Here is a 19,016-nt window from a genome sequence, read left to right on the forward strand (position 1 = left end):
TAACGAAGTATGACTGTGATGTCACAATCTTACTTCAGTTACTACTGCTGGAAGTATGATTGCAACAATACAAATATTTTACCACGTTTGCATTTTCGTTACAATCCATTGTTAGGTGCCGCTATAGATATTTTCACAACAAAAATGCACCAAAGGAAGTCACGAATAAGGAAGTATTTTTCAAATGCTTTTAGAAAATATTTCCAGCAGATATATAAGCAAGAACTCATTGATCTGTTGGAAACCTGATGAAAATATTTTTTCATTCTAACATCTGTTTTTCTTTAAAGTAACTCAGTCCCAGAGCTAAATTGTTAATCCTTATATTAGCTTAATAAAGCTAAGAAAAGCATAGGTAGCAACTGTTTATTGTGCACCTACCAGACATGAGAGATGAGGCTGCAGATTTTCTGGCCATAGCTGGGATAGTAATCAAGGCTGGAACAAATGATATTATCAAGTCACTTAGCTCTCTTGTGCATGTTAGAACCTAGTAATAAAATTATAAAACATATTTACACAAATAACATAAAATACAAAAGTACTTTTATGCTAACTACTTATACATGTTGCCACTTCATTATCAACAAAAAAAAAATGTTTCATGTTATTTAAATAATGGTGAATTTTTTGTAGGATTATGATGTCATGTACGTCTAAAATATGCATTCAAATAAACAAAAAATAAATATATATATATAAAAACAAACAATAATATTTAAAAACATAGTAGCATGTATATTAAAAAAGTAAGCAAAAATAATAAGCTTCAATTTCTGTCTGAATGTATATTACTACTACTTTTTAATGTATAGAACATGAATGAACATACAATAAAGTGAATACAAATGATTTTAATTCACAGGTTACACTGTCTGGTTTATGGGTATGCCAGAGCTGGCAATATTTTATATGTGATTTAACATTAAGAATAATAGTGATTTAGCCAATACAAATAGGGAGTTGAATGATTTTTGCATCTGAAATGGGACTCAAAGAGATTTTATCTGAATGAAATGCAAAAAGGCACCGTCAAAAGTTTGGATATATAATAGTGAGAGCTTACATGGATTCAGTCATATGAATGGGCAAATTCCCTAAAGACTCAAATTGTACAGATGGCTTTTGGGTTCCTAAAGGTGATTCAAAGAATGAAATGAGTAACTATGGAACTATATATTTGATTTCTGTGCCAAGTGAAATTACGATGTCCATAGTTAAGGCAGTAATACAGGATCGTTTGGGTAGAAATAGAATAAGAGTTAGCAACAGTCCAGGGATGGTATACATGACCACAAGTGTACTTATATATGATTGTATATATATATATATATATATATATATATATATATATATATATGTGTGTGTGTACTTATATATGATTGTACTTATATATATGCCTGCACACTGCCAAATAAAATGCACAACTCAGTGCTAACTGTGGCAAATGGCTACAATATACAATTCCCTCGCCCAAGCCAACCTGGGCTGTGTTAACAATTGGCTGTGCAGCAGTTCAGTGAAAAAGAATGTAGAATGTGAACAATTCATAATAGGTTAATGGAATACAGAAGGAAAGCTATACATTTAGAAGAATAGATGATGGGAGGATTGGAAAAAATAAATTGATGGATACATGCAATACATAAGCAGGTAACTAAAAAAATCAAGGTTACTGTTTGTTCATAAATGTGTAGTGTAGCGAAGAAATTCTCAGAATGAATACACAGCACTATAATCAATAACTGCTGTTGTAAAATTGTCAGTTTAAACCTGAATCTATTCATATGCAGAAATATGCTAATCATCCAGTGCTTTGGGCACTTGAAGTGCATTTTAGCATGATTTTTGAATGCGAAAAATGTCAAGTGTGGAACATCAACAAATACTGTCAACGCTTAGACGAATCTGCTTTTGAAACTTTGGAAATGTGTCATTTTATGGAGGGGATTCTTTGTCTTGCACTAAAATGCTTGAATACTCTGTAGACTCAAAGAGGCAAGAAAACGTTTAGCAGATGACCATGATGGAAGACTGATTGAATACCTGAAAAAAAAATAAAATAGCCATACAACTCATGCATCAGAACTTATGACTGTTGATAAATCTATAGAAACTTTAAACATTTCATATGGAAGCTGTCATGTAATTTTAAAATGATTTCAACATGAATTAAACTGCTCGGCATGATGTGTCTCGAATGCTTACCTACAATAATAACAATAACATTAATATAGTAATAGCCATTGAGTGCAAGGAAGCCTATGGCTTCCTTGCACTCAAAAAAACAAACCAAGTAGATAGGAAAATACAAATTAATTGCTTCCCTCCTCACATAGGTAACTAACCAGTAATTGATCTTTGAATTAATTCAAACTGTCAGCCTCAAATATCTCTGAATGCAACCTGTTCCAGCAATCAACAACTCGCTGACTAAAAGAAAACTTCTTACCATCTAGTCTAAAACTCTTCCTCTGAAATTTGAATCTATGTCCCAAAGTTCTGGAATTCCCTACAACAGTGAAAATTCTGCCTTCGTTCATTTTACTAACTCCTCTCAGAGCTTTATAAATCTCAAGTAAGTCACCTTAATAGTGGAAGCTGCTAAACGTTTCATACCTATTAAGAAATATTGTTCAAGATTTAGGCCTAAATGGTTGTCAAATGAACTAATGAGACTCGTGGCAGAGAAGAAAAATGCATGGGATGCATATAAATTATCAGGCGACACAGAAGCCTACGATATATATAAGCTAGTCTGTAATCACGTCACAAAGCAGGTTAGGCAGGCGAAGGCAGATTACAAGAGATTTTTGGCAATGGATGCTAAGAAAAACAGCAAGGATTTCTTTACTTATATAAACTCTAAAAGGAAGGGGATGAATCTGATTGGTCCACTTGATATCGATATTTCGACTGTTGATGATCCTGCTCAGATAGCAAACAAACTGAATGAGTATTTTGCATCTACTTTCACACATGAGGAGTTATTAAGGTTTGAAAATGCCACAAGGTTATCAAATTGTAACAGGGTTCTTAATGATTTTGTAATAACTGAGAACAAAGTGGAGGAGAATTTGTTGAAGTTAAACATAAGAAAGGCACCTGGGGTGGATGGGATCTATCCAGTTATATTAAAGAAGGCCGCAAAAAAAGTAAGCAAACCCTCAGCCATAATTATGAGAGCGTCCTTGGACTCGGGGGTCCCCACGGACTAGAGATGTGCAAATGTATCCCCAAATTCACAAAGGGGGACAAAGAGTGACACAAGTAAATACAGACCAGTTAGTTTAACTTCTGTTCCAGGTAAAATAATGGAGTCACTGGTTAAAGATGCATTGCAGGATCATCTAGACAAGACTGCAGCAATAATTCAGGCACAGCATCGGTTTGTTAAGGGAAAGTCTTGTCTGACAAATTTGATTGGTTATTATGATGTGGTTACAAAGGAACTGGATGCAAAAAATAATTTTGATATATACTTGGATTTCAGGAAAGCTTTTGATACTGTTGCACATGGAAGACTACTGTACAAATTGGAGCAGAATGGTATTAAGGGTAAGTTGCTACAATGGATAAAAGGATGGTTGAGTTGGAGAAGACAAAGCATGGTAATCAGTGGGTGCTGCTCTTCGTGGACCTATGTTATTAGTGGAGTCCCACAAGGTTCGGTAAGCCGACCGGGCTAGCCGAGTGGGTAAAGTACCTGCCCGGCAACCCAAAGGTCGCGGGTTCGATTCCCGCCTCGGGCTTGGATCAAAGTACTGCAAAAACCTTGGGAGGTGCAATATGGCCACAGAAGCCGATGCGCCAACAACTACCAAATCAAAAAAAAAAAAAAAAAAAAACAAGGTTCGGTGTTGGGTCCACTGTTATTTTGTATGTTTATCAATGATATTGATGAAGGTATATCAGGCTTAGTATCGAAGTTTTCAGATGATACAAAGGTTGCAGGGTTGTTAATGACAGTAATGGCAGTGTGTTACTGCAACAGAATCTAGAAAATTTGGGCAGATGGGCTGAGAAGTGGCAACTGAAGTTTAACATTGAAAAATGCAAAGTACTGCATATGGGTAGAAGTAACTCCAGAGAAACATACCAACTGTGTGGTACTACACTTAAGGTGGTAGATAATGAAAGAGACCTGGGAGTAATTGTGCAGTCAGATATGAAGTTTTCTGAGCAATGGCAATGCAGACAGGCTGCCAGGGCAGGTCATGGGGTTTTGTCAATGATAGATAGGAATTTTGCTAGCAGGGAAAAGGAGGTGATTGTCCCTCTGTATAAGGCAATGATCAGGCCACGCCTTCAGTACTGCGTACAGGTCTGGAGGCCTCATTTTAGGAAGGATGTAGATTTGCTTGAGCGTGTACAGAGAAGGGCAACAAGATTGGTGAGGGGAATGAAGGGATCCTCTTACCAGGAGAGGCTTATGTTCTGCAAATGCAGCAGCTGGAGACCAGGCACCTGCGAGGTGATCTGATTGAGGTGTATAAGGCCTTGAGTGGGTTGAGCACGCTGAATTCTGATGGGATTCTTCCACTTGTTCAGATTACGAACCTAAGGGGGCATAAATTGAAATTGAGGAAGGACAAATGTAGAATAGATGTACGGAAATTTGCCTTTAGCCAACGGGTAGTTAATTGCTGGAATAAACTTCCATCTGTCATTGTAGAAGTTGATAGGTTAAATAAATTTAAGGAGGAACTGGACAAATATTTAGACAGGATTGTTTTGTAGTTTTTTTTTTTTTTTTTTGGCTCATGCTGAATAAGCTTGCTTTTTTGCATCACATGCCACTACTACTGAGGTGCCTGGTTGCCAAGCTCTGTAGCCCATTCCCTGTATTCAGAGTTTTCCTCATATGGTCACCCATTTGCTGATCTCACCATGCAAGAAGTTGCCTGTCTTTGTACCCTTTCAAGAAGCTTAATGTCTTTTTTCCAAATGAGTTCTCCATATTAGAATGCAGTATTCCAAATGTGGTCTTACAATTGCCTTATACAGTGGAACTATGACCTCCATATATCTCTACATGATAATGTTTGATAAATAAAATCGTTGATAAAAGACAATGAGCTTTCCTGACTGCCTATTTACACTGCTGAGAAAATGTCACATCTGCCCATATTATAACTTACAGCTCCCTTTCTTTCTCTAGTGTTTTGAATTAAATCCCACCAAGTGTATAATTTATTCTGGGGTTGCTATTCCCCAGGTGTAAATCTTTACATTTTGCTGCATTAAAATCAATGCAATGAGCAGCAGATGACAATTTAAAGCAAACTTATACTGAAATATAATAATGACCAACTGCTCCTAGAGTAGTTTTGTTTCTGAATCCTATCCATTAAAATAGAGATTTTAATAATTTCAAAAATGAGAATACACACACACACACACACACACACACACACACACACACACACACACACACACACACACACACACACACACACACACACACACATACATATATATATATACATACATTTACATATATAGACACATGTATACACATTTTTTTTTTTTTTTTTTTTTTTTATGTAAACTCCAAACACGAGCGGTATTAGAACCTATAGTACTTAGTACCGTGCTTTGGTTGGAGATTGAGAAGACGAAAGTAGATATTTGTTGGCACTGGACTTGAACTTCTGTAGACTGTAATTTTCAGGAAATACGTATGAAGGAAGGTTGTTCCAGAAAACAGCAGTTGAATGAATAAACGAGGAAGATGAAAAATTGGTTCTGTGAGTTTGAAGTTGGACAGTAAATGTATGTTGGCTGGTGGCAGCACGTGTTCGGACTGTTCTGAAAGAGAGAATGGGAATTATAGAAGCCAATTCAGAAGAACAGTGCCCATGGAAGTATCTGTAGAAGAGGCATGCAGCAGAAACAGTACGTCTATGGGACAGCGAGTGGAGAGACTGTTAGAGATGAATCATTAATTAACCTAACTGTCCTCTTCGGAATGGAATCCAGAAGCCTGAGAGAGATTTTGGGGGCACCACCCCAGATGTGGGAACAATATTCCATGGCAGGGCAGATTTGCAATTTATACAGAGTGAGCAGCTGTTTGGAAGAAAAGTAACGCCGAGAGCGAAACAGAAAATCAAGTTTTTTAGATGCAGAGAAAGCAGTATAGGCAAGAAGAAGTAGTCAGGGTAATCCCCAAAAGAGATATATCCTTTTGCCTAGAAATTGGAGTGTCCCTAAAGATAAGCATAGGAGCAGAAGAATCCTTTTTGCGAGATATAACACAAGATTGAGTTTTAGAAAGGTTGAAATCAACTAAGTTGTCTTTGCCCCACTGGAGAATTACCTGAAGATCGTCATTTAAGGAATTGGTAGCAGATTTTCAAGAAGTTGAAGCTGATTGAGCAGGGCAAGATTTCTCAAAATGGAAAGTAGAATGTAACGTGCTATCATCGGCAAAACTATGGCTAGGATTTCCAGTCAATGGAAGAAGGTCATTAATATACAAGAGGAAAAGAGTGGGGGAAAGAACTGAACCTTGGGGGACACCGGCATTAGTGGAGAAGGTAGAAGACAGAGAGCCACCTACTATCACCCTCAGTGAATGATCAGAGAGAAAACTGGATAACCAATTCCATCTTATGGAACCAATTACTAAAAACAGTTTACCAACTGTTTTTAGTAATTGGTTCCATAAGATGGAAGCTTGTTTAGAAGACCTTTCCATTGAATTAGTCCATAAATGGGTAACATAAGCCAGAATATCACCAGTGGATAGACACTTGATGGTATCCATACTGGCGATCGTTGATCAGACGGAAGGTTTCGGAAAGTTGCCGGTTAATTGATTTCTCCATTACTTTAGAAAGAGTAGAAGTAATTGCAATGGGACAATAATTGATTGGAAGGGATTTGTCACCCTTTTTAGGAACTGGCTGGATATGTGCAAATTTCCAAGCAGAAAGAAAAACACCTTTGGAATAAGAAAGTGAAAAAAGGCGGCAAAGAATAGAAGTAAGTTCAGGAGCTCAGGTTTTGAGAACAAATGGAGAAATACCACTGGGACCTGGAGCTTTCTTAGCATCAAGATTCGTCAAAATCCTTCTGACATCCTTTTGATGGAAGACCACGGGAGGCATTGAATGGGGCATGTTAGGAATGGTGGGATGTGTTTTACCAAGATCATTCATACACGAGTTGGAAGAAAAATGGGATGCTTGCAGGTCAGCTTTATCCTTGGCTGAAGTGACAACAGAACCATCTGGTTTGGACAGAGGTGGGAGGCAGAGATGGGCAAAAGTTGCGGCCAATAGCTTTGGCAAGAGACCAGAATGCTCGGCTACCATTAGGGCAAGAAACAAGTTTTCTACTCTTAGCCTGTTCAAACTCTAGTTTGGACTGATTAACAACTGCTTTACAATTGTTTCGAGCTTTGGTGTAGCAGAAAATGAAAATGAAGAATTAGAAACAAGCCAATTACGATATGCAACATTCTTTTCTTGAACAGCCTTAGCACATTTATTGGAAAACCAAGGTTTAGATAAAGGACAAGATTTTAAAGTGGAGTGTAGGATAAAGGATTCCATTCCTGCAAGAATAATTTCACTGACACGATCTGAGAAAACGTTGACATCAGAAGTTTTGAAACAGTAATCCGACTATGGAAAAGAAGAAAAGAAGTCTCGCAGGTCATCCCATTTTGCATTCTTTTAATGCCAAACAACACGAGGTTGGGAATAGCCATGAGATAAAGGTTCCATTGGAGAAGAGACAATCACCAAGTTGTGATCAGAAGTGCCTAAAGGACCTCTCACTTCGACCGTGTACTTAGAAGGGTTGTTTGTGAGAAAAAGATCAAGCGTATTGGCTGTATGATTAGGAATGTCCAGTATTCTTGTAGGTAAATGAACAATCTGTGCTAGGTCATTAGTAATTGCAAAAGCCTCAGCATCTTGACCAGTTGGGTCGGTGTGACTAGAATATGGAAGCCAGCTGGAGTTGTGAACATTAAAATCACCAAGGATAATTACCTCACTGTTAGGATAGTTGGACTGGAGAAAGTCAAGTTGCAAAGAGTTAGTATGTATGCTATGTTAGTATAATACATGTTAGTATGTATGCTATTTCTTTATAGATCGAGAGTCAGAAAACTGATTTTTGTCTAGCTAAAGGAGGTGGTATACATTGATCGCATTGAGAAAGGTAAGAAAGAAAGAAAGGTGTATAATGATTCATTCAAGACATCAATATTGAAAGAGAAGTACAACAGCAAACTTTGTCAGGTGACCAAAACCATGATAATCCATCAGGGCCATAGCATTTCATACACCTCAGCCAATGCAAGTGGACTAAAAAAGTAAATGGTCATCAAGATTGAAATAATGATTCCAAAACACACACAAATTTAGAGGATGTACTGGCAAAGATGGAGGTCCCAACACTTACATACAGCAAGTAAATTAACAACTATTAATAATTAATATTAATTGCTAAAATGGCATAATGATGCAAGGAAGCCAACTTATTCAACATATATCAACAAATGTTAAACTGGAATGTAAAGAAAATTAATTTTAAACAATAATCAATAAGGTTAATGTACCTCTTGTTGTGGAATGTTCCAAAGGCATGGCTTGATGCCGTGTTTAACAAGGTTTGCTCCTCCTAATTGATCGCATTACTATAAAATTAATTTTCTGTACAGTTGATCATGTTAAATACATGCCAAGAGAATTGATGAGACTGTACCCTGCCTTCATAAACTGGTCACATGACATCGGGAGTGCTATGCCAGTGCTCACCTTGGATCTCAGCGACAAGCAGAGAGAGGGATTACATATACCATTTTCTACACAGGCAAAAAATTATAGGGTGTTTCCAGTGCTCTTTTTGATTCCAGTGCTTTCTCTTTTTGTTGAAGATTTAATCTTCAACTTTTAATCTTAAGAATAAGATTAAAAATTAAAACTAGTGACATGACATCCACAGCACTATGCCAGTGCTTTTCTTGGATCTTGTCAACGAGAGAGAGAGAATATATACTGTTTTCTACACATTCGTAGAATGCTAGGGAAGTGGCACTATAGTGAATTGTATTCCAGTGCTTTCGCTCTTTTTGTTAAAAATTTAATCATCAACTTTTAATCTTAAGAATAAAATTAAAAATTAAAACTGGTCATGTGACAATGAGGGCACTATGCCAGTGCTTTCCTCAGATCTTGACGACAGGCAGAAAGAGAGAGAGAGAGAGAGAGAGAGAGAGAGAGAGAGAGAGAGAGAGAGAGAGAAATATGGGTGCCATTTTCTATACATTCGTAGAATGGTAGGGTTTGTTTGTTTGTTATTTGGGAGCATTAGCAACTAAGGCCATATTGCTCCGGGATATGCGGTGGTCATTCCCTGACCTTTCCGCATCCTCTGTATTTGGTGGTGACGGGCTCGAACCCCGGTCTAATCAAGAAGCGTGTGCTATGCACTGCTGCTCCTTCCCACCTGGCTACCGAGGCGCCGAATGGTAGGGAAGTGGCACTACTGTGAATGCCATCTTTCCACCAACTGCATGCCATCATGGTATGCGATCAATGGCACCAGCACACTGTATCGGACAGGATAGCAAAAATACATGGAAGGAGTACTCGCTTGTAAAGTTTAACATTCGTAAGATTTAAACACAAGTAATGCTTCCGACAGAAGGGGTTGTAACATATTCTCAAGGTTAAAACACACCAATGTGAAGGGGGTTACAGTATGCAAAATAGAAGGAATACGAGTACCTACCTCATTTTGCTGGCCATTTGTTAATCCTTTTCAATCAGTGGATAAACAGTCCTGAACCGTATTTAGAGGATGAGAAGCGGTATTGATTGGACGGAGTAACATTCGTAAGAGTTAAGCACGTTAATACTTCCGACGGATGGGGTAGTCACATATTCTCAAGATAAAACACATTATCGTAAGCTGGTCACGTGACATTTTGCTGTGCCATACCGCTGCTCTCCCCCGCCCCGAATCTTACAGGTCCCTTTTCTGTGAATTTAAAATTAAAACACACCAATGCATCGGATGGATGGAGCAACATATTCTCAAGATTTGAACAGATTAACCTTATTCTGCTAACAGCAAAAAGAGCAGGAACTGTTTTTACTATATATTTTAAAAATATATAGTATTTTGTGAATTTAATAATGATTAATTACTGATATTCATAAGCTAATTTATGGGTTAAGTGCAGTGCAGCTGATTAAGATAAATTTATTTCTTAATAACTTTAGAATTTAATACATTTTAATAGTATTAGTAGTGCCAAATTGTGCAAGAAAACAACCTTACATAGCACTGCCCAAAAAAAACTTTCCATATCATCTGTACATCCATCTCTAATAGATGGTCTAGTTCTTCCTGAAATTTATTCACACAATCCAATTCTACAACACAAATGAAAGTTTGTTCCAACGATCAACTATCCATTGGCTGAAGGCAAACTTCCACACATCTATCCTGGAACCATTCTTCATAAATTTTAATTTATGACCTTCTAATACACAATCATCTGTAATTTCAAAATCACTAATTTCATATATCCCATCCTCGCTTGCACAGCCTTTACTCACCCGGAAGGGTCAATAAGTAATTATTCAATTAATCAGCAACATCAGCTGGAATATATAACACTTTCCCATACCCGTTACTACAAGGGTCCAATCTGATTTGTTTTGTCCTTTGTATTCACATACATGAAAAAATCCTAGCCCCCGTTCTCAGCCTTTACTATTTTAACTTTTTCTGCAATACAACTGCAGATCAACTTGTAGGTGTTGTCACCTTCAGTACTTTTCATAGCTCTGTATGTTCCCATGATATCTTTTTCTGCTCTATTACACTTACCATCTCAGTCAGTATTCATACATCTTGATATAATCCTTGTACAATAATAATGGTATACATAAGCATTCATGGCATCTTGTGATATTGCTTTAAAAGTATTCCATAACTCTATTGAAATTAAATAATAATAATAAAATATGTTGAAAAAAATTAAATCTTGCTTTCAACAAGTAATGAGGTTCAAAATATTTTGGTTGAAGTTGACTATGGGTTTAATAATAAATAAAACTCTTCAAATAAATCTACAACAATGGGTTTACCATACCATTCAACCAATTTTTACATATAATTAGATGCAATAATTTATATCAGGCCTTGAGTGCCATGCTGATACTTCAAATTACATCTTAGTAGAGCTAAGACCATGCTAAAAGTAAACTACTGTTTAATCGCATGAATATGTATATTTAAAGTGCTTTAGCATCATAATACACAGTCATTTCTGAATAAACAGAAAATTTTTAAGGCGGCATCGTTTTAGGTTATATCTCATATTGTGAACACCTTCACGAGTTGCCATGATATTGCACTACTTTGAATAAGTAACGCTTCACCTAAGGAGAAGACTAATGTTACTTATTCTCAGATAGGTACCACCACCCAGATGGCACCGTTTCAGGGCTATTTGGCCCTTCTTCGGTGAGTGGGTAGGTACCCAAGTGATGCAATGATGGCAAAAACAGTTATGAAGTATAACTCCACAATATGAGAGATGCCTGATGGTGCATAGATACATAGTCCAAATTTGTTCGCAGCTTGAGGCTCTAGCCCTAAATGCGCCTTAGTCTAAATACATCATACACCATCAGGCATCTCTCATATTGTGGAGTTATACTTCATAACTGTTTTTGCCATCATTGCATCACTTGGGTACCTACCCACTCACCGAAGAAGGGCCAAATAGCCCTGAAACGGTGCTGTCTAGGTGGTGGTACCTATCTGAGAATAAGTAACATTAGTCTTCTCCTTAGGTGACGCGTTACCGTTACTTATTCGAAGTAGTGCAATATCATGGCAACTCGTTGTGAAGGTATTCACAATATGAGATATAACCTAAAATGATGCCACCTTAATTTTCTGTTTATTCAGAAATGGCTATGTATTATGATGCTAAAGCACTTTAAATATACATAGTCCAAATTTGTTCGCAGCTTGAGGCACTAGCCCTAAATGCGTCTTAGTCACATGAATATTTAACAATCATCTATATAAATACAATGAAAAATATTTAGAAAATAATAAATAAATTTACCTGCAGGCCAATGTTATCTAATATCAATAACAGTTTCCATCCTCGTCCTCTTAGCAAATACTCAAAAACAGCTTTTTCAAAATCCATAGTAGTTTCCGATTCATACTTTCCCCAATTGCTGTTCTGCAGCTGTACTTGAGAACAGATGTGATTTATATCAGTGAGAAGGTGATGTGCAAGAATATTTCCCACACTTCTCCAGTTACTAAAAATGCAATGGAATAAAAATTTAAGAAATCTTCTTTCCACATTATTTTAAAAATGCACTAATCTAGTAAACATTTTTAAGGTCAGTTTATATTAATTAATTAGTTCCAAAAAAAGCTTCAGCCTAAAATTTACCTGAAATAAAACTTTTCATGACAGCTGCTCAACTTGAGACCTTTAAATAAAATATTTTTTTACCTTGTTGTATGAGTTGAGCTTAAAATGTATTATTTACACTAAATTCTTCCAGAAATGACAACCAAGAGATCTGTGAACATTTTTGTATTAATTTAGGCTATCATCTGAAGTCTAAAATAAAGATGGAACAAATATTCAGGTTCCATCAGCATTTCAGGTGACACATGTCAGCCATTTCTCTGTGCTGTGCTGTGCAATCCATAGCACAGAGAAATAGCCACACCACAGAAGCTCAGCCATTCCAAATAAAGGAACGGCTGATTTTTTTTTTTTTTTTTTTGTTATTTGGTTTTTAGGAGCATTAGCAACTAAGGCCATATTGCCCCGGGGATATGTGGTGGTCATTCCCTGACCTTTCCGCATCCTCCGTATTTGGTGGTCACGGGTTTGAACCCCGGTCTAATCAAGAAGCATATGCTACGCACTGCTGCTTCTGCCCACCTGGCTACGGAGGCACCTGGAATGGCTGAGCTTCAGTGTCATGAAGCAATACTAGGAATGGCGAAGCCTCAGTATCATTAGGAAATACTAGGTGGTAGACAACTTTCATCACCTAGTGCACTTTACTTATAACTCGATTGGGGAAAATTCAACAAATTGAGTTATGTGGAATTTAAACAAAATTTGAAGATTCAGAGACAACCAGATTCTCTACTTACCCCTTTGTGATGATGAACTGTTAGTAATCTTGGAATATTTCAAGGAAAAAGGCATAGAAATTCCTACATATATAGATATCTCTCTCATGTACTGGAGAAGACAATCCAGTGTTTGAGGTACAGAGTACATAGAGGTAAAGAGCTAAGTCTGTGTTGATAGATGATCATCATCACACAATGTAATAAAGTGCTACTACTGCTTTCCCTCTTGAAAGCTTGAAGACATCTCTGACAAGCTTGAAAGCTTGAAGTGGTCAAAATCATGTTGAAACTCAGTTCTGGCTTCTTCCCAACCCTTCTATTATATAGTATTGGTCACAGAAAACAATGCAAAAAAGGAAGCTCGTACAGCATCATCAAAAAAAAACTTCTCTTCCCATATCAAACTGTCCATTCTCTAACAGCTTGTCTAATTCTTTAGAACCTTTACAAAACACAAAATGGAAATTTGTTCCAACAATCAACTTTTGCTGGCTGAAAGAAACTTCTGCACATCTATCCTGCAGAAGTTTCTTTCAGCCAGCAAAAGTTCTGCACATCTATCCTGCAACCATCCTCCCGCAATTTGAATTTATATCCCCTCATGTGTGTGTAGTCTGAGCAAGAGGAAGGATTCCAAAAGCACTGAGTTTACTGAATCCATTAAATCCATTTTCTTAAACATCTCAATCAAATCTCCTTGAAGGTGCCTCATCTCTAGACAATGCAATTTGCAGAAGTGAAGCCTTTCCTGTTAAAAACACCCTTTTGGTTTTTTTACTTTTTTTTTTTTCTTTTATATAGTCATTAAAGTGCTAAATGACCATTATGATGGCCATACACTTGAAGATGTACATTTAAAAGGAATTCACATGACAGACAGTAGACAATATGCTCAACCAAACTGAATTGTAATACTTTGCGGGCTTCAAGATCAGCTAGTGAATAATATTGCTACCACTATTCTTTCAGCCCGTGTTTGGAAGGTGCAGTGTTAGTTGTATGTGGAAAGGAAGAGTTGAACCAACTCTAACAGATGGGTTAGAGTTATTTCAACATTAACCCATCTGTTATTCAGACATTTCAACTTTTCTTTCTTTACTGGATGTCAAAGACATATTTATACCGAAAAATAGATGAAACACAATGCTGTGGAATAACGTTGTTACATTCATTTTCCTATTTGATAAACAATAAATAAACAGACTGATGAAAGAGGTATAGATAAGATCCAAAAGAAACAATTTCTTGTGAAATGATCAAACTATGTCTAGATTTATGAATATGCATGAAAACATGGACCATACAACATTCATGCCATTCCCTATCATCATTTGTAATCTGCGACTCGTATGAAACACATCAGTCACAGAATACAAACGATAAAGTGATGACAAGGAAGGGCAAGAAGAGCAACTGCAGTAGGAGGTATAATATGGGAAGATTAATGCTAAACCCATCAATGCTCAACAAATAAGATAAAAATCACAGCATGTGTGTGGGAAACATGATGAATCTGCACCAACAGTTCCAGTAGAATTTCTTCACTTCTTTATTCGCTAAAATGAAAGATTTAAAAAAAAAAAAAAAAAAAAAACAAGTCTGGCATAGAACACAGAACTAATAGAGAAGACTCTTAACTGGGCACTTAACAAGCTATGACTATTACAAATTTGATTTAAAACAGGCCAAATCATTCACAATTGCCAGGCAAATAGAATGTATTATAAGATAGATTAGTACTGCTCTTATAATATGTTGATACTTCAATCGCACTTAAATTGATGTGTGTGGGTGGGTGGGTGGGTGTAAACACATGCGCATGAAGTGATCAACAATTACTACTGCCATCAGAGTTGTTGCTGTGTTTCACTAGTTTAAAATAGCACTGGCTTCACAATTATATACAAATATACCAGAACTACAATACACTATAGAATAATAAACAGCAAGATGGTATGGACTGAATCTAGTAGATAGTCTGCAAACAGTTAGTGTTTATAATTTAGATTGAATGATATATAATCCACCTAATGATTTATTATACTTATGCCAAATTAATCAACAAATTTACAATAAATATATTCCATTATATTTATATTATATTTCAGGTATATTTGATGATTAATGTTAGTATGATATAAGTATTGTGCATGCAGAATGAGGCATGGAATTAAGCTTATTCAGAATCAGTTGGGGGGGGGGGGAGCCAGTAGATTGAATGCCAAAAAACAATTACTCTTTGGCTGAAAGCAAACTTCCACACAACCTCCCTGAAACATACAACTGACCTCAAATGCTACTTCCATCCTTTTCCAATTTGCAATTACTCCCTTTTGATGTGTGTGTGTGTCATCCAAGAAAGAATAAGGATCCCATCAATATTTGGTTTACACAATCAACTGAAAGACTTACATCTCTGCATTTCAATCAAATTTTGTCAGAGATGTCTAGTTTCCAGATACTGCAGTTTTGACAACCGAATTTTTCTCTGTAAAAGTACCGTTGTACTCTTATAAAGAAAGATGTAATAATCAAGTTGATCATCTCTGCACTCTTCCAGCAGATCTGAATCCTTCCTTAAACAAAACTGCCAGAACTGTACATACTACTCAAGACAGCCTAACTACTGCCTTATACAATGGGATAATCACTTCCTTGTCCCTGCTGGCAAAATTCCTGTATGTCACTGACAGAATCTGTGACCTGTCTGCACTATTCAGAGAACTTCATCTCAGAATGTGCAATTACCCCTAGAGAGGGCACTTGTTAAGCTAATTTCAAGTCGTTTGAATTTTGCTGTGGTATATTTTTTCATTTTATTCAGTTGAAAACGCAGTTATTCTTTGAATCGTGATCATAAATCTTAGCCTAATTGCCTGCAATTGGCATGGTATTGAAGGTACTGTAGGAGATAATTTGATATTTGTTAGGCCTAACAAGCCGTTAGGACTAAAAAAGCTCGCATGAGCTCTTCTGCCGATCAACAGTGGCCTTAGTTAATCGCGGCATAACTACTGCACAAATTGCTATATCTCATCATGGAAAAGTTAAACAATTGTGGACTCTGCAAAAAAATATAAAGGAAAATGTTGACTACTTAATTTGCAGTATCTGTAAACAATCAATTTGTCTTAGATGTAGCAGAATAAAATCATATCGCAAAATTTCATATGCTAGTCGAGCTTCCTATAAATGTAATCTTCATAAAGCGGACTCAATGAATATGCAAAGGAGTTCCTGGACCTTCAAGCTCGATGAATACATCAAGAGACTCCACTCATTCTAATGATAATGGATTTTCCGAGGATCAAATATAGCAGAACTTAATAGCTGGTTTTCAACTCACTGATTATGATCTTAACTCTAGACTATTCTCTCTCTCTCAGAAACTACTTTGTTGAAATTACAGAATTTCTGAGCTGCTTTTTTTTTTTTTTTTTTTTGTTAGTTGTTGGCACATTGGCTTCTGTGGCCATAATGCACCTCCCAAAGTTTCTGCATTTTACTCTGATCCAAGCCCGAGGCAGGATTCGAACCCACAACCTTTGGGTTGCCAGGCAGGCACTTTACCCACCTGGCTAGACCAGTCGGCATTTCCGAGCTACTCAATATGATAAAGATGTTGAGTTGATTAAGAAACTGACATTGTTAACAGACAAAATTGAAGATGAATTTAAGTATAGTTCAAAACAAGAAGATTCCTTGCAATTGATAGTAAGATTAGTGTCAAACATAAATGAAAATTTTGAAACATTACTAAAACAAAATTCAACATTAATTTCCATACTGGTTAACATAGTCACATCAGCCAATTCAAATAGTTCTAATAGTACCGTAAATTTAAAAAATAATAATTTAATCCCAGAAATTATTATAGGTAATGAAGTTCTTGACGATATAGAAACTGGATTATATTCAGTTATCTTTTAAATATGATGTGAATTCACAAAAGGAAGATATTATAGATAATGACTTAGCAAAAGTAGGTAAATAGAGATTTATATATTGTCAAAATTACGGAGAATCTGGATAGGGAAAATAACCATATTAATATCAGTACATAAACTGAAATTTTACAGAATGAAAAATTTTACAGTTCACACAAAAAAAGATAAAGATATAATAAGTATACTAAACACTAAGTTTCAAACTAGTACTAATTAAGTTCTTTGCCCTTTATTAGCAGTACTGCCTGATTACAGTAATGAAAATTTTTAAAAAATAACGTAACATCAGAAATAGAATTAAGATATTGCAGGTACTGCTGATCTGGGTGAAAAAGAAACAATTTTCTAAAACATCCATAAACTTTGGTAAACATTCAACGAAGAAGGAAGTTATTGATAGAGACTTAGCTAAAACAGGTATTCCACCTATAGGTTTATTTGCTATCAACTTGTTGGAGAATCAGAAATTGGAAAATACCCACAATATTATAGGTACACATTGTGGAACATCACAAAGTGAAGCTCACATAGAAGTAGATAATGAATTAATAGGAATACATAATAATATGTTTCAAACAAGTAATATTGTTATAGATCAATCTACCTGTGCTTCATTAAGGATGGAGCAAGAGCAAGGATTAAGAATCCTTCATTAAGGATTAAGCAAGACAATGGTTATGTAAATAAGAAAGGGGAAGATATACAAAATACTAATTATGTAAATAAGGAAATAACAGATAAAATTTCAATAAATGAAAAAAATATCAATAAAGATACTGTCTTAACCAATCAGGGAATGGAACTTGATAACACTGAAAATTTTAAAGAAATTGGCTTAGCACAGGTTCTGAATAATAATACAAGTAAAACTCAAAAGATACCCAAGTTTTCTAATAAGCTAACTATTGAAAAAGATGGGAATTTTAATCCCTATAATATCAGTTTCATTGGCAAAGGAGAAAAGGGTAACATAAACCACCATACCCAAAAGAATCTCTTGGCATGTTTCAAGATTATCTCCAACTACTAGTGAAACTGATCTGGTGAATTACTTTAAAATAAAAAAAAATAAGGCAAAAGTGCAACTGGAGAAAATAACATCTAAATACCCTGAGGATTATTCCTCATTTAAAATTACATTTTATTATAATTTACTTAAGTTATTCTTATCTGGGAATAGCTTTCCGTGATTAATTCATTTAAATTCAAAAATGTATAAGACAAGAAGAAACTTTAATAAAAACCATGTATTTTATAACAAAAATCACATCACTAATATTAAAGATAACAATAATATAGCCCCATAGCAATTAAAACACACTTCAAGAGGGCAACTACCTCACATAAAAAAGAGAAATAAGGAATCTGGAAACAATCATGTTAATATTTATTTACAAAATGCTAGGAGTATTTTTAGCACAATTAATAAATTACCTAACATAATTATTCAAGAAGATTTTGATATTTGGGCCATTACAGAAACTTGGTTATTTCCTGACAATTTCCACCTTATCAGGAGGGATAGAATTCTGAAGATAGGTGGGGGAGTTGCTTTTTTTTTATTAACAAAAATTTCAGTATTTTGGCATAATCGAATTTGGAGGAATTTGTGAGTATAAAGGTAAAATTAAAAGTAAGTAAAAGTTCCTTTACTGTTGATTTTATTATATTTATCTCCACCTGTTCTAGTTTCTACAATAACTAAACTTGAGACCTACATGGAGTCAATTATTAACTCTGTTAATATTGATACTAATACAATTGTGATGGAAGATTTTAACATACCTTTTCTGTGGGACCCTAATAAGGGGAGATTTGTTACCTTTATATTGTTACCTTCTAATCATCTTTTTTAATATGTTCTTAAGACTTAATTTAACTCAAACAAATTCTTTTGCAACTAGAGGGAAA

General features: G+C 35.7%; 1 protein-coding gene across 1 annotated transcript in view; it reads right to left on the reverse strand.

Moving 5' to 3' along the window:
• Positions 1–19,016, reverse strand: part of LOC150084631 (lysosomal-trafficking regulator-like) — a 686,318-nt gene that overhangs the window by 637,555 nt on the left and 29,747 nt on the right. The window contains exons 5-6 of the mRNA XM_090376308.1: positions 12,113–12,317; positions 382–490 (exon numbers count right to left, since the gene is read on the reverse strand). Of these exons, the coding sequence (XP_090232434.1) occupies positions 382–490; positions 12,113–12,317 (314 nt within the window). The remainder of the gene's footprint in view (positions 1–381; positions 491–12,112; positions 12,318–19,016) is intronic.

This window comes from Mastigoproctus giganteus, chromosome 6 (assembly GCF_048544385.1).
Source record: "Mastigoproctus giganteus isolate SK-2022 chromosome 6, ASM4854438v1, whole genome shotgun sequence".
Classification (NCBI taxonomy): domain Eukaryota; kingdom Metazoa; phylum Arthropoda; class Arachnida; order Uropygi; family Thelyphonidae; genus Mastigoproctus; species Mastigoproctus giganteus.